The sequence below is a fragment of the Rhinatrema bivittatum genome, chromosome 10, assembly GCF_901001135.1.
Source record: "Rhinatrema bivittatum chromosome 10, aRhiBiv1.1, whole genome shotgun sequence".
NCBI classification, from domain to species: domain Eukaryota; kingdom Metazoa; phylum Chordata; class Amphibia; order Gymnophiona; family Rhinatrematidae; genus Rhinatrema; species Rhinatrema bivittatum.
The window spans coordinates 110,852,033-110,877,369 of NC_042624.1; the positions used below are offsets into that span (position 1 = coordinate 110,852,033).

A 25,337-nucleotide genomic window follows, 5' to 3' on the forward strand; every position below is an offset into this window, starting at 1 on the left:
AATCCCCTCCCGTTGCGGCGACTGTCCTTGCTGGCCAGGGACCGTGCACCCCGGCTCTTTCTGGAATCCTGCAGACATGGGCCCTAGATCAGGTTACTGCTGTGTGATGACTCTGACTCCTCCCCTCCCCACCCGCCAGAGGCTTCCTGCGCGGCGTCCCTCAGCCCTGGCCAACCCAGGGAGCTGAAGACCTGAGCAGAGCCATTCAGGGTGCAGTGCACAGGCATTTTTTTTTCTTCGTTTTATTAAAATGTCCCATTTCATTTCAGATGAATGCACATCCCTGTAATAGATACATTTTCTCTGATTGCTGGGCTTGGACATTGGTTATAAATGGTGTCTGCTGGTCATTTGAAGTTACCCCTCTGTACTTTGGACAGAATTCAGATACTGTAGTGAGACTTTTAGAGATTGAGAAAATGTTATTTTTAAGACTGAGGATGAGGTTCGCTAGCGGTGTCTCTGTGTGGCTATCAGTCTTTTGTACTTTCTGTTCCAAGTTAACTTCCCCACATTCGGTAATCCTAAAGGGGGCAGCCTGCTATATCATCTCATAGCCGAATCTTTCTCCTTTTTAGGACACAGCTGGACAAGAGCGGTATAGAACAATCACTACAGCTTACTATCGAGGCGCTATGGGCTTCATCCTCATGTACGACATCACCAATGAGGAGTCCTATCACGCAGTCCAGGACTGGTAGGAGACGTTCTGTGAAATTCTTGATTTCATCTTTTCCTCAAAAAACCTGCTCTAATCTAAATGAATGCAAAGTTCCACCTCTTTCATTCCAAACCTTCATAGGGAGAATAATTTTCAAAGGAATTCCCATAGGAAAAACGTTTTTTGCACAGAAGTGGCCTTTTACCAAAATTCCCGCCTAATATACAGGTAAACTCATGCGTGTATGTTATGTCCACGTGTAAGTTTACCTAAACCGAGCGGAGGGTTTCGACTTACATGCATACTTTTGGATTTTAAAAAGTATGCACATAAGTTTTCCTGGGAAATTGTGCTTGGATGTTTTAGCAGGTGTAATTCATGGGGGCAGATTTGTGGGATAATTTTTGCTGCAGACCTGAGTGTATAAGTCTGCTTTGAAAGTTGGTGCAACTTGCATGGGTTTTTGCCAGTTTTCTTATGCGGGCTGTTACAAAATGACCCCCAAGTGATTCCTAAAGTTACATTCACCAGTAAGCATGGAACACAAACTATAATATTTCTGAAAGTTAAACTTATCGCAAAGAAAACAATTAGAATTGACAGAAAATGTCTTGATTTACCTAAAGGCAGACACTTGCGGTAGCTGGCTAGGATCCATTCTCTGGTCTAGTTAGTGGGAGAAATTACCGTATGTGGTCCAGCTTAGATTTTCTATTCTAAGAAGGATCCCATGGAAATTTCTAGAAGTGTGTTACCATCTAAAAGCAAGCAATCCCCTCTCCATCCCATGTAGAAGCTCAGAGGTAGGTGTGACTGATGGTAACCTTCAAGTAGGTATGACTGATGGTAACCTTCAACCTCCATCAAAAATGTTAAGCCAGTCTTTTCCACATTATGCATGCAGTTCCCTTACAGTTCCTTTGGACTTCTGGTTGGCAAAGGAGTTGCAAGGTATCTGATGGGTCCAAATTGATGACAGCATCAATGATACTGTACGGATCAAATTCCAGTGCCAAGTGAGGACATGTACTGCGGGATTGCAGGGGAAGAGCCCAGCCGCCACGTGTTTTCCCTGCTTTTGAAATGCAATACATTTGTCAGTGGGCACAGCTTTCTCTCATGTATCAGTGCTGCCATTCCCTCACGCAAAACTATTCATCTGCTTTCCCAGCAACAAAAACGTGAAAACGTTTGTCGTAACCACATGTTCTTGTTTTCACATCCAAAGTTTTATCTTGTTTGCATGCTTTTTTATGTGTGGGAAATCTGGAAACGTGATCACCAGCCAGAGGAAAGGGACTTCTCCATTTTTTTAAGAAGCCCATATACTGTATTTGCTGGGCAGGAAACGCAGGATCAGTGAGACTTATGCCCTTTAAACTCTCTTTACATATTAAAACAGTTTAGGGATGAATATCTTATAATAACAGAGTAAATTACAACACACAAAGATCAAAATGGCCCTTTTAGTCTACCCAGTTGAGACTCATTCTCATGGTAGACGTGCATATAAAATTCCCAAAAGCAACCCAACACCAATTCCCGCATGGTGCGATGCAAATGACAAAAAGGGGAGGATATTGGGGTGGGATTTTTGGCCAAGTGGGCTGGGCTCGCAGTTTTGCGAAGCTGTATCATGCAGCTTTAACGTGAATTTTAACTACACCTTTTTCATTAGCGTAAAGCCGTGTGATAGGGCTTTATAGTGTGTTGTGGTGATTTTGCTCATGCCCATTTTAAGCTCCTGGAGAGCCAGCCTAGCAATCAGGGCCCTCCTATTTGGGGGGGGGGGGGGGGGGGAGAGAGAGACTAGCCATAATAAGGGGCCACTTTGACATTCAAAGTGAGACGTACGAATATAACAGTGCACTCTTGGGGAAACTCACAAGAGAGCACTGTTCTGTTCGTACGTCTCACATTGAATGTCAAAGTGGCCCCTAACCCCTAAACTAATACCTAAATCTCACCTCGAGTGACTAGATGGGCCTCCCATAGAGATATAAATACCTATCTAGTGTGAGGGCATTATGGCTACTCTCTCTCCCTCTCCCTCTCTTGGGCCCTGATAGCTAGGCTGGCTCTCCAGGAGCTTAAAACTGCTAAACATGGTCCCCCCCCCCCCAGTGGTTGTATGTAGGAAATACAATAATTCTGGCACTTATCGTAAAGTGCGAAAAAGTTATCGCAATTTGCACTAAGATAGCACTTCGCATAGGTATTAGTGCAGATTGCAATAAACTGCCTATTACCATAAAACACACCCCTTTTCCTATCGCAAGCGATATTTAGTGCATTTTGATAAATCCAGGCCTAACTTACTTGCAAGTTGTGAAGAATCCTAAGAGTTGAGGCGATGTTCCCAAAGTTGATAATACCTGGTCTATGGGAGTGGGTGCCCTAGGGACTGTCTGCAGTACGCATCTAAGGGACTTTTGTTCTGTTATGGACTTTGACATGAATTTATCAGTATTCCGTTGTTATATTAAAAAAAAAAAAAAAAAAAAGAGGAAAAAAATTTTAAAAAATAAAGAATTTTCTGTTCTTTTATTCCTCTGTCCTTCTCTTTCCTCAGTTCTGAAAGCATTTGTGATAGGGGATAGGGCTCCCTGTGAAGTAAAAAGAGCAGCTGACTAAGTACAGCTTTCACTTGCCTGTTGGATAATGGGGAAAATTCAGTTAGAGTTTTAGTTTATTTTTAGTGATTAATTTTTAAAGTGGGGGGGCAGGGTGGTGGGCTGCTTATTGTGGATGCTTTCTGTGGAGAGAAGGGGGGTGGTTCAGGATACCCATTTTGGCCAATTTCTAGGTTGATGGGTGGAAGAAATGGTGGAGGGTTGGGAAGGGGGTGGGGGGTCAGTGTAGGTAGTTGGAGGGAAAAGGAAGGATGGGGGGGGAGCAGGGGGGAAACCAGAGAATTTGAGAGATGTGGATGCAATCTTGTCCCGGATATTTTTTTCCTCTCTTTTTGGATGGGGTGGACAGACGACATTCAGATGAAAAGCAGTCAAGGAATATTTAATTTGAGACCTAAGAGATGGGGGGGGGGGTGATTAAGTTTTTTTGTTCATGGAATGTGAAAGGCCTAAAACATCCGGTAAAACACAGAAAGGTTTTACAACATTTAGCGCATATGAAAATCTATATCATTTTTCTACAAGAGACAGACATTGGCCAAACTGCTCTGATTACTATAAGCTTAAAGCTCCTTGGATTACAGAGAGCTTTTCTTCATCCTATAAGAGAGAGAAAGAAAAAGAGAGGCGTAGCTATTCTTATAGGGCAGTCCGTTCAGTTTGTCCAGGAAAAAGTGGCGAGAGATCCTGAGGGGAGGTTTTTATTGGTGAGAGGAAGGATAGGGGACCAAATGGTTACTCTACTGAATGAATATGGCCCCAGTGTGTGGTTGACGTGTTTTTTCTCTCATCTTTTTAAAATACTTTTGGAAGAGGGGAAGGGGATACTGCTGTTGGGGGGAGACTTCAACCTGGTCTTGGATGTTAAATTAGATAAGGTGGGTGGGACATGTGTAGGTGTATATGAAAAAGGAGCCAGTAACTGTCTAAAAGCCAGTATGAAGGATTTGAGATTGGTAGACGTGTGGCACCAAAAATATAAAGAGAGGTGTGACTTCTCTTTTTATTCTAACCCTCATGGATCGTATTCGCATTTATATATGTGGTAGGTGGGGAAAGAAGATGTCTGGAGGGTAGTGGAGACCACAGAATCCATAATGACTTCAGATCATGCTTTAGTAATGCTGGAATTAGTGTGGAATTCTCACTTAGAATAGAGGTCAGTGTTGGAAATTGAACGAGATCTTGCTGAAGGATGAGGAAGTGTGTCAGGCAATTAGAGAGAGTGGAGCGAGTATTTGGCATTCAATAGCATTCCCGAGGTCAATATCAAAACAATTTGGGAGGCTGGGAAGGTGACTTTAAGGGGTCATGTATATTTTTGCAGCCCATAAGAGGAATGTTAAATTGTAGGCACTATTACAGCTGATAGAAAGTAAAGAGAACTTACATAAAGCTAATGGCCGAAAGGTGGAGTTACAGGAGCTGGGGATGTTGAGAACCCAGTATAAAAGCATGCTAAAAGAGAAAATAGGTTTTCGGTTGAAGCGTCTGAAGGCTCATTACTTTGATCAGAGTAACAAACTCAGTAGGGTGTTTGCACGGCAACTGAGGGGGCAGCGAGTTCAGGCCCTAATAGGGGAGGTGAAAAGTATGGGGAAGATTTGTAAGACCCCGATAGAGATAACTGAGGCGTTTCGGCTTTTTTTTTTTTTATAAAGATCTGTATACAGCACAAGAGGGTGTGGAAGTGGATAAGATTGAGGAGTTTTTGAGAAGAATGGGATTACCCAAGTTACCTTCTGTTTCAGGTCTAGAAATTATTGAGCCTATAAATGTGTTAAGTAGCGGGAAAGCATCTGGCAAAAATGGATTTGGGGTAGACTTTTTTTTTTTTATAAGACATTTGCAGGGCAGCTTGCCCCATTGTTAGAAAACGTTTTTTTCAAAATGTTCTAGATGAGGGAATGTTACCCTTGACATTTTATGAAGCAGTAATTACAGTGTTTCCTAAGGAGGATAAACCTAGAGACGAGTGTGCTTCTTATCGCCCCATTTCATTATTAAATATGGATATGAAAATATTTGCTAAGGTGTTAGCGAATAGATTAGATAAAGTTATGGGGTTATTAGTGAATAGGGATCAGATGGGTTTTATCTCCGGTAGAAGATCTAGTGATAATGTGTTGCGTACTTTAGCTATTATAGATCATGAAAGGAGAAGAGGAGGTCACTCAGCTATCCTGTTTCTTGATGCAGAGAAGGCTTTTGATAGGGTGGAGTGGAAGTTTTTGGAAGCTGTGTTAGGAGTAAATCTGAAGAGTTGGATAAAAGCTCTTTATATTCGTCTAGTAGCGGCGGTCACGGTTAACGGATTTATTTCTAATAATTTCATGATAGCGAAGGGAGCTGGGCAGGGTTGCCACCTGTCGCCTCTTCTGTTTGCATTTGTCATTGAACCCTTGGCACAGTATATAAGGCAATGGGAGGAAGTGGTGGGAGTGGTTATGGAAGGACAGGAACAGAAAATAGCATTACGTGTGGATGATGTATTGATTTACACGATAGATTTATCTCCATGTATTCCAGGGTGGTTAGTAATCTTGGAGGAGTATCATTTAGTTTTGACCTATATCTTCCTGCTCTGTATGATTCTACTGTATCCTCCGGGGGAGGGGGGGTAATGAAAATATGACTGGTATCGGGATTGTAGCATTGTCATCAGGAGCTTTGTGAAGTTAGGTTTGTGATATATTACTACCAGTAGTAGTAATTTTTTTTTCTTAATGCAGTTGACAATGGTGAATTTTGGAATGTTTTTCATGCTCTTAATGTTTGACTTCTCTGTGATGCATTGCTGTATTCACTCAATAAAATTTTATAAACAGTGTATAAAAATAATTTAAAAAAAAAACCAAAAAAAAAGACCCTCCGCCAGCCCTGACCTTGATTCAGTCTGCTAAAGAGCAGCCTGCCTAGGAAGTGATGTCATTTATTGGCGCAATAGAATCGTCCAGGTACAGAAGGGTTGAAGAGCGCCCAGCGTCCTTGGATTATTCTTATGCCACTGCAATAAAACTTTTCACAGCCTACAAAGGATGTGACTGACTCCAAGACCAATACAGTTCCTAGAAGGGCCCGCTCCTCTAGCCAGTTACAGGAGAAAAACACAATGGAGTGTTAATTTAAGAAGGTCTCATCATTACCACGCCACTGCTTTACAAGGAGCCTGGCATTCTGAATTCATAATTCTTCTGGCACTTGCTCCAATGGGCGTTTGCTTTTTAATGCAAGCTAGGCACCTCTTATTCTGGGTGAGGCCCCTGCGTCTTTGGTTTTTGGTTTTTTTTTTAAAGCTCCTTCCTTGTGTTCACTTCTTGTTGTTCTTGCTGTGTCCTTACTCTGCGGGCATCAGTGGGATATCTGCCCAAGGTTCAGGTTAGGGGCAGCATAGCGGACTTTACTCTTATTGTAGCGGTGGGGGCAGCCCCATGGGAGGAGCTTACAGCTACTGTACACATCTCCTCGGGAACTCCTGAACCCTGCTGAAGAAGAGGCGTAGTACTGTGTTTATCTGCCAGGCAAATTATACAAAAACATTTTCGTGCTTCCCACTGCTCTAATGCTTGGGTTCAGCTTTAGATCAAATTAAAATGCTTTGCAAGCAGTCTCTCTAGGTGCCTAGTAACTGTGTGGCTTTAGGGAATTAATTCCCTTTGACTGCCTCTAAAATTTGCATAATGCCTGGTGGTTTTTGTTTGGAAACTTACTCCAGCCGATGTAAATAAGCAAGTTGGATTAGTGCAGCCAAATCTAATTTTAGTAAACAGCACACACTATAAGGGCTCTGCTGCGGGTGAGTTTAGATGTTAAGGCCCATTCCAGGCAAGTCCAGACCTCCGGAGCCTTTCTGACGCGCCGGCTTTTGTGTGGCGACCTGCAAGGAATCCACCAGGCTTCCTCCTGGGCCGTTACAGCTAACGGTAATCTGCACTAGGAAGGAAGCAGAGGCCAGGAAGTAATAGGACGTTCTTCTACCAAGGCCGAAACAAAGCTTTATCTGAAAAGAATGCTTCCCATTCCCGCCCGCCTGCCTGCGCTTGGCTTCACTTTTCCCATTTTGCTGGCTGCGTGGAATAAAAGTGCAGCCTACATCCACGAATGAGACAGAGAGAGAACATTTGATGAAAATAGTGTTAGCCAGGCTCTTTATAGAGTTAATGATTGCTTGCACTTCTTTGGTTTTCCGGGAAAGTTGACCGTGGCAGGGTATTTTTTATTTTTTCCCTCTAAAAATGTTCTTTCTTGGGCCAGGCGGGGGGCTTAGGAGCAAGCGTTGTGCACTGCATGTGGAGGACCTGCTTTGATGCTGGGGCCATCTCGGGCTGGGGATGCGGTGGAGTCAGCACTTCCAGCCCATGGGAGGGGAGGGAGTTTCAGTCCCTCCCCTGGTGGCGTTGCTTCCTGTCTGAATTCAGGGCCCAGGGCCACAGGCCCTGGAAGGAACCTGCTATGTGCTTGCAGCGGAGGATTCTTACTGCAATGACCGGGGCTCAGTGAGTTGGGAGGAGGATATTTTGCGGGTAAGTTGCCATAGTCCAACACTGGTTCTGATTGCACCGAAAGCTCCAGGAGCAGGAGGAAATGCCAGGCTGAAAAAAAAAAAATGGGGCTAGCCCAGTGGCTTTGCCCAGTAGCGCACTGGCAGGCACTGTGCGCTACTGGGCAAAGCTTCCGTACCCCAGGGTGGCCAGGGCTGGAGATTTTGCGGAAACGGGTGGGGGAGTCTGATCCATCAGTCAGCAGCGATACCCTGTGGCAAGACTCAGGGGCTGAGGTAGCCAAAAGCCATAGCCCAATGGAGGAATATGTACATTAGAGATCTAATCCTATAAAAAATATGTCTTGTTCATCATGGCTGTGCAGAAAACCAGACTGGATAACTATGCCTCCAGGGAAGTACTAACTTAGCAGATTAGGACTGGGGTAGAGGAGATTAAGAAGAATATTTACTGCTTAGATGATGATTGTAGCTGTAATAGGAAAAAAATGTATTTCAGGCTCTCACAGGCACGAGGGAGTGTGTGAGAGAATGAATGTGTTGGAGAGTGTGTGAGTGTGAGAGAGAAGATAAAATTGGTGCAGCCTTCCTTCCCCAATCTACAACAATCTCAGGGTGACTGAAACAGGAGATTTTTTAATCCTTATTAGGTTTAATTATTGGGTGTGTTTGTTTTTAAACATTTTATAGGTGTTTTGAAGACATTTATAACATTTGTAAATTATTGGATGTTTTATTCAGATGTTTCGAAATATTTTATTAGTGTTTGGGAAATAGAACAAATTAATGTGAGTTTTTTAAATGATTGGATGTTCGTCAGCTGTTTTGACATATTTATTCTTTTTATTAGTATTATTTTAATATAAAAAATGTTTTATATCTTGATTTTATTGCTGGGTTCCAGCATGGGGAGGGGAGGAGGGAAAACACTGAGTGCTCCAGCCTGAAGGGGAGCTGAGAGTGCTGGGGTTGAATGGGGGAGGGGAGAATGCTGGGGTCTAGCCTGAAGGGTGAGCAGGTGACTGGCTTCCAGTTTGTAAAGATCGCTGTTAAGAAATTGAAATATCAAGGGAGAGTGAAAGCCTGCAGGGGAATGTGAAAGCACATATAATATTTTTGTGATTTTAGCTTCTTTCCTCAAGCCAGTTTTGCACTTTTTTTACATTTTTTTAATAAGTGCATGCATTGCCATTGATTCTGTCATGATTCCCATCCTCTATTTCTGAACTTGTCTAATTATAGTCTAGCCTTTTTAAACTGTTCAGTTTAGTTAAAAATTACATTTCCTGGCATTTTCACAGTCACATGGCCAGTGACCAGCGGGTATGAATACATGACATTGTAAAATTCGGTTTGGTGTGCCCACGAGGATCAGGCAAACTTGAAAGTGTGCCTTGGGATAAGAAAGGTTGAGAAACTCTGATTATAGGGGACAATAATTAGAACTGCCTGCCTTAGTGCAAACCCCACAGGGATTTTTACCTGAGGGGTTTGCACAAATCAAAGCAAAAGCCTCCATAGGCTTTTACTACCCCCGGAAAGAAAACTCACAGAGATTGTGTCTGCTTCCTCTGCAGGTAATTTTTTCTGGGGGGAAAAAAAACACGCATGGTTTTGATTGTACCGACCTATGCACATTGTTCAGATCTCCTGCCCCTCCCCCCCCGAACCACCTCTTTATTCCGTGGGCAAAAGCATGCATGGCGTTGACATCCACCCGTGGATACGTTGGGCAGTGATGAAAGCCTCAGTTTCCACAGGTAAAATGCTATTTAGCCTGTGTAAAGGGGCTTTCATCCTTGCCCTCATAATGTTATGTAATACTGCCAGATTTCTTTCTTTGTCTCAGTAGAAATTTATCTTGTAATGGATGGGTTTGGCAAGCATCACCATTTCTTTGGCCGTGTCTGTCCCATGTGCTGCGGGGATGGCTGACTTCTGGCATTTTTATGTAAATACTGTAGCTGAATAGTTGCTGTGTAACCATTTCCTCAGTTACATGCCACTTATTCCGTGTGTCGTCTTGCAGGGCCACGCAGATCAAGACTTACTCGTGGGACAATGCGCAAGTCATCCTGGTAGGAAACAAGTGTGATATGGATGAAGATAGGGTCATCCCCTCTGAGAAAGGAAAGCACCTGGCTGCTCAGTTAGGTACTTGCTGAGCTACCATTCTTCACAGCTTAAATTTATTTATTTATTTTTATTTAAAACATTTTCTATACCGACTTTCACAGACAAAGTCTGACCAAGACGGTTCACAACTTCAAATATAAAAGAATAAAGAAAATAACTAAACGAAACAACTACACTAAAACAAAAGAAATAAAATATAAATAAACAAAGTAAAGTAATAGATGGAAAAAAAAATACAATATGTCTTTATAATCCCTAATTCTTTAACATAACTATACTAATTTTTTTTTTTTTTTATGAAAAGTGGCCAGTATTGATTTGGCTGATCATAACATTCAGATGCAGAATGCTATTCTTTCCTACAGCAACAGTGCAACCTGTAGCCCTTTTGCACTCAAGTGGCATGAGGTGGGCTCTCCAGGGTTCTTTCCTTGGGAGGGAAACACTGTGGAGAACACTGTATCAGTCCTCTGTCTCTGGGGGCAAAAAGAAAAACACGGTCCACACTTACAGGTGAATTCTAAGACCTGCACATGTATGCGACTTAATAACCTATGCGTGTATACGTGCTCGGGGTATAAAATCAGCTATATGTGTGTGTGTACAGTTTTACATTGACGCACGCATCGCATAAGTGGGGGGAATTGAGCTGCATTTCTCATTACCTGACTAAAACTTAGCCAGATTACATAGGGGCATTTCTGGGAGGAGTTACATTAGCCGGCTAACTCCAATATTCAGAATTAGCCAGATAACTTTTTTGATCACACCAAAGTGCTGTCCTAAAGTTAGCCAGATAAAGTTATTCAGCTATCTTTAAGATAGCCGTGTGGTATCCCTCAGACAATAACCCTGGTTATGGCTGTGATGAGGTCCAGGTTCACTTGGATGCATATTTGGGAGACTTAAATCTATTACCTTCTAGTGTAAATATACCTGAATGTCTTCTGAGTTTGTTGCAGCAAATGTGAGAGCAAGTCTAGCACTTGGCTGCCCTAAAATAACCCCAAGACGAATAAGCAACAAAGAGTCAGCAGAATGCAACACAGTGTTGAGCTCATGCTAGGAAAAAACTGGGCAGGGTTACTCTTTTTTTTTTTGCCTTTTTCTCTGTTTTCTGTATTATTGAATTATGGTATTATTTTGCAATCTCTGTGAAATTTAATGCCCATCCTTTATCTCCGTATCAGTAGAAATCAGGGTTAATCCATGAGAACTCCCCTTGACCCTTGCCAGAGTCACTAAGACACCTACCCTTAGACTATATGAATAACTAATTATATTGACAAAGATCTCCTTCAAGATTCCACGTGGAATGCTTTCAACGTAGGAAGCTGCCAGCCTGGTGGCTCACGGACTCTGTTTCCAGGCAGGAGTCCGGGGTTTGATTCCTGAGCCTGGATTCTGCTCCTTGGATTGACCAGAGCTGTGGGGATGCTGCAGAGGAAGGAGCTCACAGCATCTCCCACCCCCTTCCCCATCCTCCAGCTGCTGGTTTAGGGAGCCCCAGTCATTGGACATTGGTGACACCTTCTGGCCCGGGACTTCTCCTTAGCTCGGTCTGTTGACAGTTTAAAAATATCACAGTTAGTATTATGTAAGTAGGTTATAAAACACCAAGATACGAGAGCTGTAATACTGACAATGCGTACATCTGTAAATTCAGTTTATTCTGTTCCGTTTTGTTATAACTTCAAAAACCAAAAAACCTTTGAAGAACATTGAAATAAAAATAATTCTTAGTTTTTCCTGCAATTCCCCTATTGAAAGCTATCACCCTGTCTAGGCATTAGAAATGTGCTGTGTCCCAGAGAGGTGTTTCTGGACAAAGCATGAATTATAGCATGCTTTGGGATCCTGCATAGAGGAAGACCCTCATTCAATTGAAATGTATTTTACAGTAGAATATAATCCTATTGTAATCACAAACATGAAATAGTCAAGTATTGTATTGTTTTCAGATTGAAATGAGTTGAATCTGATTAGCTGGAGCACATAAATTGTTAGAGAGTGCTGCTATAAGTTTGTAAAGCTCTGTCAGTGTGCAGACTCTGGCACCAGAAGACTGAAAATAGTTTTGTCGTGAGTGTCCCTCTGATCATGACGTCTGTTATCTTTCAGCAATCCTGTGATTTTTTTTCAGGGTTTTTTTTAATTCTGCAAAAAGGTATTTAATCTATACTGTAAAATTGATTAGAAGCAGGAAAGGGTCTTGGTTACTCGTTTTATCTAGCGTCCTAGTTGGATCTCACACCCCACAGATGGAGCCTACTTTTTTTTGTGTGGCGTGATCCAGTTCTTCGACTCCCTCCCCTGTTGGTTGTCTTTGAGGTTGGGAGCTGTTTCAGAGCCCCACGCCGGGACACTTTGCAGGTCTGGAAAGTTTTAAAATTCTAAGCGCTACCTTTTCCTTTGCAGGGTTTGAATTTTTTGAAGCCAGCGCCAAAGACAACATCCACGTGAAGCAGGTCTTTGAGCGTCTTGTGGACATCATCTGTGAGAAGATGTCGGAGAGCATAGATTCGGACCATTCCATGGGCACTGGCGGCAGGAGCCTGCGATTCACGGACGGCTTGTCTCCCGTCCAGCAGAACTGCTCCTGCTAGTCCCCTTCAGCTCCAGGAACTCTCCGTTAGTACCCTCCAACCTTTAATCTTTTCACTTGTGAGTCTTCAGTGGCATGCGGCTCTAAAACACAAGTCCTGTTTGATGCCCTGTGGTGGAGATGGATGTGGTAAATGTCCTTGAAATGATTTTCCAATGCTGTTTAATAATGTGTAAAAAAAAAAAAAAAAAAAATAGTTTCTGGTGTTGCACAGAATATTGAAAAGCAGATCAGATATATTTTTTGTGTTGTACATGTATTATTTCAATCTTTGCCTCATGGAGGACTTTGAAATTTGGGGAGGGAGTTCTTCAGCTGGGGGGATTACATTTAAGAAGCTGACGTCAAAAGTGAATGCAGAAGGTAAACGGGTTGCTGATAAGACCAGCCCTTCATGAACCACACGGGCGACTTGCAGTTTCATTTCTAAAGAACATATCCAATCAAGTCAAGCTTTGTTCTTAATTTAACTATTATTATAAAGCTCCCACATGAGAAATGAATAGCTTCTTTACAGTGAGTTAAGAGGTGCCTTGTATGGGGCATTTTATTACATTAAGGGGCAGGTTTTCAAAGGGTTACGCGCGTAACCCCGAAAACCTGCTCCTGCGCGTGCCTATTTTTGCATAGGCCCGGCGACGCGTGCGAGCCCCGGGACGCGCGTTATGTCCTGGGGCTTGAAAAAAGGGGTGGGGCCGGAGCCTCCAGGCCATTTGCCCGGGATTGCGGGCTGCCCATTGGCCATTGGCCGGCGCGCGCAACCTACGCCTGCCCAGAGGCAGGCACAACTTATAAGATAAAAGTAGGGGGGGGGGTTAGGTAAGGCTGGGGGGGCAGGTTAGGGAAGGTGGGGGGTGGGAGGGAACAGAGGAAGGCTGCGCGGCTCGGCGTGTGCAAGTTGCACAATTGTGCACCCCCTTGCGCGCGCTGACCCTGGATTTTATAACATGCGCGTGGCTGCGCGCGCATGTTATAAAATCGGACGTACATTTGTGCGCGCACCTCTTAAAATCTGGCCCTAAGAGTGTTACTTGGTACAAGTTTGAGCTTTTAAGAACCATTCACCCCCCTTTTCCCCTCACCATTCTTGCACAAGGTAACACTCTTGAACAACATAAGGTGCCTCCCAAAATATGGAATACGTTTTAGGGTAGATTGCCCCCGAACCCAAGCTCCCTGCAGCATTTTGGACTTGTGAAGCATTAAGTTGAGGTCCTTAAGCGACTAACCCACCTCTCTGGAAGGCGCATTTCGAGATCACTTGTGTGCACCTGTAGCGAGGGAGTCGGTTGCCCGCGTCCCAGGCTGTTTCTATTAATTGCTGCACCAGCAGTGAATTCTTTATTGCTTTTGTAAACAGGAAAACGATAAAATAGCCAAATCTGAGCCCAGGCTACGGATGTCTGCCAGAACTCGACCGTAGATGACTAAATCGTTTCCGTGGATCCTCCTCTGCTGTGGCTTCTGTTCAGCTGTGAGCTTTCGGTGGATCATCTTGGGATAGGCAGGAAGTACATTTTAAACGTGCTGTGGCTAGGTTTCCATCCCTTTCTGGTGCAAGTCGATTGCCGTTTCTCTGTCTGTGGGCAGTAGCTCCGGCTCGCCAGGCCACCTCTCTAACTGTTCCCACTGGAAAGATGATTAGGGCACAAATTGTGCAGCGGACCCATTGGCTTTGCCAAATTAATAATCCACAGGAACATTTGTCTTTTTTGTAGCAGTTCTGAGGGAATGACGCAAGCATGAATGTAATCATGTGACACAGGATTTAACCAAAGACTCCAGATGAGCCAAAGGCTTAATTTGCACGTGTTTGTGTGCATGCGTGTCCCTGTGTGTGCGCGTGTCTGTGGTGGTGCGCGTGCACACGTGTAGATTGACTGATAACCAAATGAAATACAGCTGACCAAATGATAGATATACGAACTGAGAATTAATGCAGGAAGCTAGCAGCATTATAGCATGTGGACAAAGTGAAATGGCTTTATTTTCAGTAAACATGAAATACCTGCTCAATCTCTTAACATATTGGCTCCTATTGGTTTAACGTGTTGTATGGTTTGGTATAAAGTAGCGGTTCTTGTATATTTTGGAGCTGTTAGCAGTGAAGGTCTTATTTATTGTGGGATTAGCTACTGTTCTGTTAATAGGTGAGTTTCTGGGGGAGGGAGTGGCTGGAGGAGGTCATTTCCAGAGAAGAGGATCTATTGCAGGTAGGGGTTTGATGGGCAGAACTGGCGAGAATGGGGGCATTCTTTAGACAAAGTATTAACTGGGGGGGGGTTGGAGTGGTACTGGAAAATGTAAGAGGGGATGGACTGGGGAGTGAAAAAAATTAAATGAACTTTGGGAGGAGGATGAGAGAATGCAGATGGACTGAGGTGGGGCAAGAGAGGGGAGAGAAAATCCATGCATACCCCTTGCTTAATGTACACAAATCTCAAGGTGAGCAAATTTCAAGAGCTCTCCCAGGTATGATGGTGATGGAACAGGAAAGAAATATTTTAGCAGCGTAGGTCACCTAAAATCTCAGAAGACCAATTAAGAACGTTAAATGAGCTGATTGAAGAAGAGGACATTTTAGGGGGGTGGTTAAAGAAATGAAACTTGCCAAAGCCCCCGGACTCGATGGACTAGGTCCTGAAGTCTGTAAAATCACAAAAGACACGGTGATCTCACCATTGCAGGGAACGTTTGGAAGCACGGGGCAGAAAGGCGTATTCCCACCTTAACTGTAACACAGCAGTGGGAACTATTATTCCCCCAAGTCGGACCAAGACAGTCACTGCTAAATCGAGATCTTACAATTCTTGCAAACATTTTGGTAAAGAGACTCGGGTGAGTGTTGTCCCTTTATTTAATTAACAGAGATCAGGTGGGTTTTGCCCAACAAAGACATTCAGTTTAGTTTATTAAAAATGTATATACTGCGTGCATCCTACAAATATCGAAGTGGTTTACAATAAAAATATACAAAATCATAACAGACACGTGCACAGAGAAATAAAATACAGCATAGACCAAAACTGATAAACTCTGCGTCTGTTTTCATTACTGGCAGACAGGCAGCGCGACCCCCTAATTTAAATATTGCATGGTGCCCCCCCTTTGGGGCACCATGCACGCGTTAGAGCGGGCACTGACTGTTCAGCGCCCGCTTTCTTCACGCCTTTATTACATCGGCCCCTAAAGAAGGTTAATTGGGGGCAGTGAGAAGGGAAGAGCGTCGGGCTGGTATGGAGGGAATGAGTGGGGTAGGCATGAAGGGAAGGGCGTGTGTTGAGGATTGAGAGAGAGAGTGGAAAACCCTCAAGTGGGACTTGTAGTTCTAGTAAGGTTTTGGGGGTTTGTTTTTTTTCCCTTTATCGTCTTTTCTTCTGTATTTCTATGTGGATTGTTATTTTCTTACCTGACTTTTGATTAGAAATTCTGGCCTGTTAATTAAAAGACTATAAAACAAAGAAAGTAAAATAAAATTAGAAAAATTGGAATATAAATGATGTAATATATCTATTTTAATTATGTATTTATAAATGTCTCCCACATATCCACAATTCTAAGCGGATTACACAACAATCATAAATAAGTAAAAAAAAACCCCCAAAAAAAAACCCCAAAACAAAAAAAACACACAAAATAACATATTAAAAAGTAAAAACACAAACTCAAACACCATCACAAATCAAAACATTATAAAAAGACCATTGCTGCTTCATCTGACGAAAAATCAAAAAATAAAATCAGTTGGTTTATCCCAGTACCTCAGATCATTTCATTTACCCCAGCTCCTCAAAGGCTTTCCTAAATAAATGAGCTTTTAACCACTCTGATGTTTCAGTCTTTAACTCATCTGGCGGCACATTCCACAAGCTTGGCCCTGTGACACAAAACAATCTCTCTCTTTTTTTGATAATATGTTTATTGATTTTCAACAAAATACAACCATTCCATAAACTCAACAACATGTCTCAAATTTTCCCCCAAATATCCCTTCATCCCCCATCCCTTTTCCCCCCCCCCTTTACCCTCTACTCCAATCTTTTATCACTTACATCGAGCAGACCCCTAAAAAAAAATACAAAGAATACAAATAGCCCAAATGAGCAGTCCCAAAATATCTAAACATAAGAGAGAAGTTGGAATATAGAGGATTCTTAAGATCATTCTAGTGAGGGTTCTAGGGCTTTATGAACCCATGTAGTGAGACGGATAGGAGGTTGTGAAAACAAAAAAAAAAACACAAGAGCATCCTGGAGTTTGGTGATCTTCCCAAATCTCAGGGTATGGGGCACAGAAGAAGGTAGGGTGGCGCAGCATCAATACAGGTCTGATGTCAGGGCAGGTGAAAGATATGTTAGAAGTGGATCCCAAATTTTTTGGGTTGTGCATGAGTTTCTTCGAAGAGGAAGACCGAGTGATAGTATTTTCCAAAGGGCAGAGATGGATCAGTTTTTTGAACCATTGTTCGTGGTTCCAACCCTGGGCTCCATCCATCTAAGCAAAATAACTTTCTTACCAATCAAGCCTGCTCTGCCCAGGAACAGACATTCGGTTGGACCTAAGATGTAAAGTCCTGCGCATCAGAGCCAAAACCCTGGGCTTAATGGCAATTTGCTGTGAAGCAGCAGATTGCATGTGTTGCAGGTTCTGTCCCCAAAATCTACTACAATCACATTATCAAGACTACTAAATATATAATATTCCTAAAACGTAATTAAAATGTTAATAGCAATTAAATACACTAAAAGCATTTAAATCAATGATAAAAAAAAAACCAAGTGAAACCATTCTTACTAAAAATGATAAAATGACAGGAAATTAGTGAAATGGGTCTGAGAACTCGTTGTTAAAAGGTGGTAAAACATTGTTACTAAAATTCATAAATGACACTGAAATAAGTAATATGGGAGTCTGAAACGCTGAGGGGCAGATTTTAATACCTATGCGCAGGCGTAGATTTGCGCGCACAGATCTACACCTGATTTTATAACATGCGCGCGCAGGTTATAAAATCCGGGGCCGGCGCACACAAGGGGGGTGCACACTTGTGCACCCCCCTTGTGTGCGCCCAGCCCTAGGGGAGCCCCAATGGCTTTCCCTGTTCCCTCGAGGCTGCTCCGAAATTAATTGGGAAATCGGAGCGGCCTCGGAAGGAACTTTCCTTCTGGCCCTCCCCTAACCTTTGTTTTGTAAGTTGCGCCTGCCGGCCAAGTGGCCCTTTTTGGAGGCCTCTGGCCATGCCCTGACCTGGACTGCCTACACCCTGCCCCTTTGTTTCAAGCCCCAGGACATACGTGCGCCCCGGGTCTTGCGCGTGTCGCCGGGCCTATGCAAAATAGGCTCGGCGTGCGTAACCCAGCTGGATTTACGCGCCTAGGGCTTTTAAAATCTGCCCCTTTTTGTTGAATGAAAAGATGTTAGTTGATTTCAGAAAAGGCCTTCCTGAACAGCCAGGTTTGAGTTTCTTTTTAAAAAAATTTTTGTTTTTTTGCAGGTGGGTTTCGATCGGTAGTGAGTTCCATAAAGTTGCTCTCGCTAAAGAAATTGCTCTCTCTCTCTCACTTGTGTGTGTTGTGCGGATTTTATTGATGGAATAGGTAAAAGTCCTTGATTCATGGATCGCAGATTTCGCTGTGGTATGTGTATTTTTATTGCAATATTGAGCCAGTCTGTTTTTTCACCATAAATAATTTTCTGTGGTGGTGTTTAGATTTCGTATTAAATTCTATATTTTATGGGATGCCGATGCAGTGATATTAAAACCAGTGTGACGTGGTCATGTTTTTTTGTATCTGTAAGAATTCTTGCTGCTGTATTTTTGAAGAATTTGTAATGGGCAAATTGTTGTTAATGGAAGTCCTAAAAGCAAGTTATTGCAATAATCAAGGTTAGCAAATATTAATAGTTGGAGAATAGTTCTAAAATCATTTTGATCCAGGAGGGGCTTTAATCGTTTTAAAATTGCTAATTTGTGATATCCTTCTTTAATTTGTTGCAATATGCGTTTTACAGTTTAGTTCGTTATAAACAATGATGCCCAAATCACGGACCTGTTGCATTGGTTTGCATTTTTGTTTGTTTATCCTCTAATGTCAACGGAGGTAAAAGTTCATTAGATGATTTTCTTTCCAGCACTATTATTTCTGTTTTGGACATATTTAAGATGAGTTTCATATGTGTAAGTAATTTTTTTATATATGAAAGGTACATAGCAGTTTTTTTGTAAGTGGCTTCGATGGACTCCGTAATTGGGATAAGGATTTGTATGTTGCCAACATAAATAAAGTTTGGGTGGATCCTTGGACACTGTGGCAGCTGATCATGCCCTCGGGGGGGGGGGCGGGCAGTCCCGTGAGGGACCACAGTGTCAGGCTAGACTCTGGACACACAAACTCAGATTGAATCTTTATTTAAAGAGTTTTGGAAACCACTAGAGGTGGCATTAGTGAGTAGTAGATGTTGAGCCCGGCTGGGCAAGTATCCCACAGGACGCTGGAACAGCGGAGCCTCTGCTTGGCTGTGCTGTAGTGGAAAGAGACTGAGAGTTATGATTACACAGTGAGAAACATTCAGAGTCCCAGGTAGAATAGGAGAAGCTCCGAGACAAGGAGAACAGGCCCTCGAGGAGCGAGTACCTGATCCCTTACAGCAGGGAGACTCCGTGGTATTGTACTCACACAGCGGTTCCACTGGACGAGAGGTCTGGCACTGGAACAGAGGGCAGGCCCTCGAGGAGCGAGTACCTGGTTCCAGGGAAGCAGTACTGTGGAATAGGTGGTAGTTGTACTCACAGATGGATTCTGTGTGATGCAGCACAACCCAGCCAGGGGCGAGAAAAGCCTGGGTGTAGTAAGGAAAAGCCAAGCTGTACCAGAGACAAACAGCAGAGGGGCTATTTCAGGCCATCCCTTTACAATCCCTTTACAATCCGGGAGGGTGGCTCCAGCCTTCCTCCCGACAAGTTCTAAAATACGACCATGGCCCTGCATCCCGCAGGGTCACACTAATTGGCCTGAACAGAAGTCACTTGGTGTTTTTGTGACTTTGCTGTCCCGTGTTCTGAGCGCAGAATATGGGGGGAGGGGGGGGAGGGGCAGGGGTTCCACTGTCGGGTATACTCCCTGGGTTACTGCAAGAGGCCTGGGAGGAGGGGAAGGGGGCCGTAACCCTGGCAGGGAGTCTTCGGGGTTACTCCCGTTTGCCCAAGCGGGACCCCGAGGCTCGTGGCTGGCTAAGGGCGGGAACGCCACACTGTTCCCGTGCACGCGCTCCTTGGAGGGCGTGCGCCACTGCCCGAAAACAAAAGCCTAAATATGGACTAGCAGTGAAGGCTGGGGTCCGCCGAGAACCTCGCAGAGCCCGTCCGTAATTGCCCACTTCCAGATGAAAGTCATCTAGTGCATCTTTGGCCACAGAGTGTTCAAACCCAGCCCTCACCCTGGCCCGCAGCGAAAAAGGACCACGCAGTCTTCCAGGGCACCACCTTCTGACGCCACGGTCCTTGTCCTGTGGATGTCGTGCTTTGCCGTGGCTATGATGTAGTTAATAAGGTGGTCCCTGGCTCTCGATCTCCTGTTAGTCGAGGTGGTGCGGCCATAAATGAATAGGTGAGGGCTGAATTGCAGCCAAAAACGCAGGAGGAAGGCCTTCAATTCTGCGAGGAATGGTGTTAACCGGGGACATCGGAAGAAAATGTGCTCTAGCGTGTCTCCCTCCCCGCAGAATTCGCACCCTCCTCCTGATCCCCTGATGCAGGCTGCCTGTTGCGACGGCCCCGTGGGCGATGCGCCAACTCAAGTCCCCAGTGGGCTTCGGAATCAGTTCCGAGTAGAACTGCTCCCACCGAGGTTTTGGCGCACCGCCCAATACCCTCCGCCAAGGTGTACCTGAGCAGCTAGAGAGGGTAGTCTGGTGTACCCTATGGTGTCCACAACAATAAAGAGTGGTTTTTGGATCTATTTTTTTCAATTTTTACACGCCAAAAATCAAAGACACATTCTTAAGGTCAATGTTTTAGTTTGTAGGACTGCTACCAAAGGGATCTGTATAGCAATCAGACCCGGCATAGGAGAGGTCACTTTACTTTATTATTAATATCAAAAAATTTTTCAAAAACTCTTCAAAAATTCTATTGCCACGGGAAAAATGTGCTCTTAGATGCAAACAAAGTCACACAAGCTTTCGTCTCAAAAAACAATCATTAGCCAAAAATTGCAGTACTTATCTTCAAGCCGAGAAACAACGATGAAGTCCCGACGTGATCACGTTTCGGACCACCCAGGGTCCTGCTTCAGGGGTCGATTTTTGATAATCCTTTACGGTTGCTGGAACTCATTCCCGAAACGGCAAAAACTAGCGTTGTTAAATCTCAAATCTTCATTGGCGGTCCGTCTTCGAACCCGCTTAATTTAAAATGGCGAACTGTCAGGGTATATATACACATTTCCTGCGGAGATGATGTCACTCAGATGTCAATCAATCTTACGAGTAAATGGAAAGTCCTCTAACAGGTCGTCTGCTCCGTGTTGCGATCTTCCATATTAAATCTACCATCCGGTAGTTCAAATCACATTTAATGACAAAATACCTTATCTGGTCCTTTAATTAAACTTTACACTTCTCCATAAAGAAACCACATCTCGGATCTGTCAAAAAATCCCATCTGTGGGGGACGTCCTATGCGTATTGCAATCTTCCAAGTTCAAGTCTCCTATCAGGTCGTTCAAATTATTTTTGTTTTTATTTTTATTTTTACGACAAAGTACAAAACCTCTGTTAAATAATCTGTTTTCATTTTCTCTATAATCAGACTCATCTTGAAACCACCGTAAAATCCCACAAAATACTACACTGATATCCTTTATAACACCAAATTTCAGGTTAAAGTGTACCAATTAATTTTCTCGTTCAATCCTCCTGGGTCTACTGTCTGCAGAGTGAAGATCCAATACTGTTCCCGTTGATTGAGGCGCTGTTGTATATCACCCCCTCTTGTGCCCAAATGAAGTTGCTCAATGATAGACCATTTAAGATCTATAAAATCATGTTTGGCTGTCATGCAATGTTGTACCACAGGAGCTGTGATCTTAGAATTCTTAATGCAGCTGCGATGTTCTATGAGCCTCGTTCTTATTTTTCTTTTTGTTCGGCCCACATATACCAGGTCACAAGGACATTGTAGAACATATATCACTCCTTCAGACTCACATGAGGTCGTAGCTGTTAATTTTATGATGGTTTTTGAAGTGGGAGATGTCCATTGTTGGCCCGTAAGCGTTTGACTACAAAAATCACATTTCCCACACGCTTGGTGGCCTCCTCCCTTTGGAAACGGTGGAGAAGAATCAAAGGCAGATTTTACTACCATGTCTCTGATCTGGGCTCGAGAAAACGCAAATTTAGGCAAGGCATCAAAAACTTGGTGTAGTGTTAAAACATGCCAGTGGGATTTTATTATTTGAACCACATTATGAGAATGGGCAGAAAATTTTAAAACACATGTCACATCTTGAGTCTTCAAAGGTTGTTTATATTGAAGTAATAGATCTGTTAGCATATAATGCTCATTTGAAAACTTTGTTGATAACGGAACGCGGATATCCTTTATGTGTAAATCTAGTTTTTAAATCCATAGCTTGATAGCGATATTCTTCAACGTTAGTACATATCCTTCGTAGACGTAGAAACTGAGACACAGGCAGACTATCTTTCAGTCTTTTAGGATAACTAGTGTATCTAAGATAATGATTTTTGTCTGTTTCTTTTCTGTATAATGTGGTCTCAATCCTGCTACCATCTCGAATCAAATTGATATCCAGAAAAGAGGCTCTCATTTGATGGTACTGTGCTGTGAATTGTAAGTGGGAATTTTGACCATTTAACCAATCCAAAAATTGTATAAGTTCCACCTCAGAAGCAGACCATATGCATAATACGTCGTCTATATAACGTTTCCACAAGACCATTTTATTATACCATTGAGACGTATATAGACAGGTTGCTTCAAAATGTGCCACATAAATATTAGCAATATCTGGGGCCACTGTGGCCCCCATTGCTACTCCCTGAGTTTGAAGGTAAAACTTATTGTCAAATTTGAAAAAATCTTTGCATAGTACCAATTCGAGGAGCTGCAACAGAAAACCTGTAGGTACCCGGTGTGGACGTGGACAGGATTGGAATATACTTTTCAAAAGATCAAATGCTTCACCCTGGGGGATATTAGTATATAAAGAGGTAATATCCAAAGTCACAATAAAGCATTGTTCTGGTAGATCCGGAAGCTCTTGAATTAGTCGCAAAGCATATGATGTGTCCTGAAGAAAGGAAGGAGCCTCTTTCACATATGGTTTTAGGAAAAAATCCAAGTAATCCGAAAGGGGTTCCAAAATGGATCCTCTACCAGCAACAATAGGTCTACCCGGAGGAGAATTCAGATTTTTATGAATTTTAGGAAGAGTATAAAGAACCGGGTAAACCGGATTTTTCCTCTTCAAAGCCCGTGCTTCGCGAGCTAGCAAAAAACCTCTATTTAGTCCCTCCGTGGTTACGTCATCAATCAAATCAGAGAGAGTTTGAGACGGATCCTCTTGGAGTTCACAATAGAAATCCTGATCACTCAGTTGCCTATCAATCTCAGCAACATAATCTGTAGTGTCCTGTATTACGATAGCTCCGCCCTTATCAGCAGGTTTGACCACTACATTAGGATTGCTAAGTTGTCTTAATGCTGAGTATTGACCAAAAGTCCACTCAGAAGAGAAGGATTGCCTGTTTTTTCTACCAGAATTTTCTAGTAAATTCACAACCTTCAGCACTAGCTGAATAAAGACAGCAATGGCCAGATCTATAGGTCCCGGTGGGATCCAAGTGGATTTAGGAGAAATAATGGACTCTCCACACGAATAAGTCTGGGAATCTGCAAAAAATAATTTAAGCTGTAACCTTCTAAAAAAACGATATAGCTCAATCCTTGTTTGGAAGGGGTCATATTTACTATAAGGTACGAATGAAAGGCCCTTATTCAATGCACGCACTGTCTCTTCCGACAATTCCAAACTGGACAAAGTGACCACAGAATTTGAAATATCCGACCCATCTTTAATGGGCTCCGCTAATAAAATTGTTGGTGGCGCTGCTGAGACCTGGTCGTGGGTCCTACCCACTCCGATGTTCGAGGTCGTGACCGTCCCCTTTGTGATTGCGTTCGATACGATCCCTGAGTCTGCCCTAAAAAAGGCTGAGGCTGTGGGTGCACTTGCTTATTTTGATCTTCATCACTGCCACTAGAGTCATCCGTAGAATCCTGGAAGGTTACTCGGGGAGGTTGATTAGATCCTTTCTTATTTCTCCAAAAATATATATTATTCGTTTTATAATCTTCTTCATCTCTCCTGAATTTTTGGACTTTATATTGTTTCAATTGATTCTTGAACTGAGCGATATTTTGCTCCAATTGTTTCTGGGATGCTCATGATCTATATTAGTACACAAGTGTGTTTTCATATCTGCTATCTCCTTATTTGTTTCCTTAATAGACACAGTAGTACGCGCCACAATCAGAAGCATCAAGTCTAAGGAGCATTTATTTAAGATGGATATCCACCGCTCCACAAAGATTAAGTCTTCTTGAAAAACCAATGGCCCTTTTTGTACACGAAGACCCCTAGGGATCATTTCTCGTTTAATATATTCTACCAGGGTATATATTCACAACCCCGCTCTGGCACAACCAGAGCGGGGTTGTGAATAAGGGGCTCTTCTGGAGTATCCAGGCTCAGGGGTGTCAAGGGATCTCGTGTTCCGGAGACCACACTCCAGGCTTTGAAAATATCTTGATAGAAGACTGGCAGTAACGGGAAGTTGCGAGCGTACACTTCCGTATCGATCACTAAAAGCTGCCAGTCGTACCGCACCCCGCCCACTTGCTGGAGGGAAAAAGCTCCCAGCGGGCGCCACTGCGGAGATGGGTCTGCGTACAGGAATCTCCGCAAGGCCTGGAGCCGCAGGGTGTGGACTTTGCATCTTATGTCCACCACCCCCTGCCCTCCCTCCCCGAGGGGGAGCCCCAGGACACCTGCGGAGACCCAGCACCTCCTCCCGGCCCAGAAGAAGTCCAGCAACTTCCTCTGAGTCTGGGAGATGAACTCCGAGGGCGACCTCAGAGCGGCCAGCCGGTGCCACAGCATGCTGGACACCAACTGTTTCACCACTAAGACCCTCCCTCGGAAGGACATGAGCTTGACCAGACCCTTCCACGCCCCCAGATGAACTGCGATCTTCTCCTCCAACTCCTTCCAGTTCGCCGGGGCTGCAGACTTCGCAGCGGAGAGGTGGACACCCAAATATTTCAGGGTCCCCCTGCCCCAAGAAAAATTAGCAATCTGGCTAGGGGGGTGTATCCACCTGTTGTGGCCCTACCCAAAGTCCGGCGCTTTTGGCCCAGTTAATTCAGGCTGAGGATGCAGATGAATAAACCCGCTGGCAGGCTCGCACCCTCTCCAAATCAAGTGGGTCCTGGACCATAAGGAGTACGTCAGCATAGGCTGACAGGGTGATCCGCATCTCCGGCGCCTGCAGCACCAAGCCAACGAGCCGCCTGCTCAGAAGACACAGAAACGGCTCTATGGCCAGGGCGTAGAGCTGTCCGGAGAGTGGGCACCCCTGACGCACTCCTCGACCGAATGCCAGAGGCACAGTCAAGGACCAGTTGACCTTAACAAGGCACTCTGCAGAAGAATACAGGACACGGAGAAGACCCACGAAACGGGGGCCGAATCCGAATGCCTGCAGGGGTCCCAT

At 43.8% G+C, this 25,337-nt stretch overlaps 1 protein-coding gene across 9 annotated transcripts in view; it reads left to right on the forward strand.

Moving 5' to 3' along the window:
- Window positions 1-18,600, forward strand: part of RAB3B (RAB3B, member RAS oncogene family) — a 97,393-nt gene extending 78,793 nt beyond the window's left edge. For 7 of the 9 annotated variants that reach the window (XM_029618706.1, XM_029618700.1, XM_029618703.1 and 4 more), the window contains 3 exons: window positions 579-697; window positions 9,825-9,949; window positions 12,350-12,935. In XM_029618706.1, coding sequence (XP_029474566.1) covers window positions 579-697; window positions 9,825-9,949; window positions 12,350-12,537 — 432 coding nt within the window. In that variant the 3' untranslated portion in view covers window positions 12,538-12,935. Of the gene's footprint in view, window positions 1-578; window positions 698-9,824; window positions 9,950-12,349; window positions 12,936-13,896; window positions 17,376-18,030 lie in introns of those variants that run through there. The other 2 variants (XM_029618702.1, XM_029618701.1) reach the window with 2 other exon arrangements.
- The last annotated feature ends 6,737 nt before the right edge of the window (window positions 18,601-25,337 follow it).